General features: G+C 54.8%; 1 protein-coding gene across 1 annotated transcript; it reads right to left on the bottom strand.

The window, feature by feature from the left end:
• LOC141476358 (olfactory receptor 14J1-like) lies at positions 1-936 on the bottom strand. Its single transcript, XM_074165031.1, has one exon. It carries the CDS (start codon positions 934-936, stop codon positions 1-3), a length of 936 nt encoding a protein of 311 aa, XP_074021132.1.

Here is a 936-nt window from a genome sequence, read left to right as displayed (position 1 = left end):
CTACTGCTGCTGGAGGTGAACCCATTGAATGAGTTTCTTCAATGCTTCTTTGAGCTCCTGGTTCCTCATGCTGTAGATGAGGGGGTTCACAGCTGGAGGCACCAGTGAGTACACAACAGTCACCATCAGATCCAGGGATGGGGAAGAAATGGAGGGGGGCTTCAGGTTGGCAAAGAAGCCAGTGCTGAGAAACAGGGAGACCACGGCCAGGTGAGGGAGGCATGTGGAAAAGGCTTTGTGCCGTCCCTGCTCAGAGGGGATCCTCAGCACAGCCCTGAAGATCTGCACATAGGACACCACGATGGAAATGAAACAACCAAATGCTAAACAGGCACTGACCACAAGAAGCCCAACTTCCCTGAGGTAGGAGTGTGAGCAGGAGAGCTTGAGGATCTGGGGAACTTCACAGAAGAACTGGTCCAGGACATTGCCCTGGCAGAGGGGTAGGGAAAATGTATTGGCCGTGTGCAGGAGAGCATTGAGAAACCCACTGCCCCAGGCAGCTGCTGCCATGTGGACACAAGCTCTGCTGCCCAGGAGGGTCCCGTAGTGCAGGGGTTGGCAGATGGCAACGTAGCGGTCGTAGGCCATGACAGTGAGAAGACAATACTCTGCACCAATGAAAAAGAAAACAAAGAAGACCTGGGCAGCGCATCCCCAGTAGGAGATGGCCCTGGTATCCCACAGGGAATTGGCCATGGATTTAGGGACAGTGGTAGAGATGGATCCCAGGTCAAGAACGGAGAGGTTGAGGAGGAAGAAGTACATGGGGGTGTGGAGGCGGTGGTCACAGGCGATGGTGGTGATGATGAGTGTGTTTCCCAGGAGGGCAGCCAGGTATATGCCCAGGAAGAGCCCGAAGTGCAAGAGCTGCAGCTCCCGTGTGTCTGCAAATGCCAGGAGGAGGAACATGGTGATGGAGCTGCTGTTGGACAT

The sequence above is a fragment of the Numenius arquata genome, chromosome 30 (genome assembly GCF_964106895.1).
Source record: "Numenius arquata chromosome 30, bNumArq3.hap1.1, whole genome shotgun sequence".
Taxonomy (NCBI): domain Eukaryota; kingdom Metazoa; phylum Chordata; class Aves; order Charadriiformes; family Scolopacidae; genus Numenius; species Numenius arquata.
Note: the sequence above shows the minus strand (reverse complement) of the source record. Positions and strands in the feature narration are given on the sequence as shown.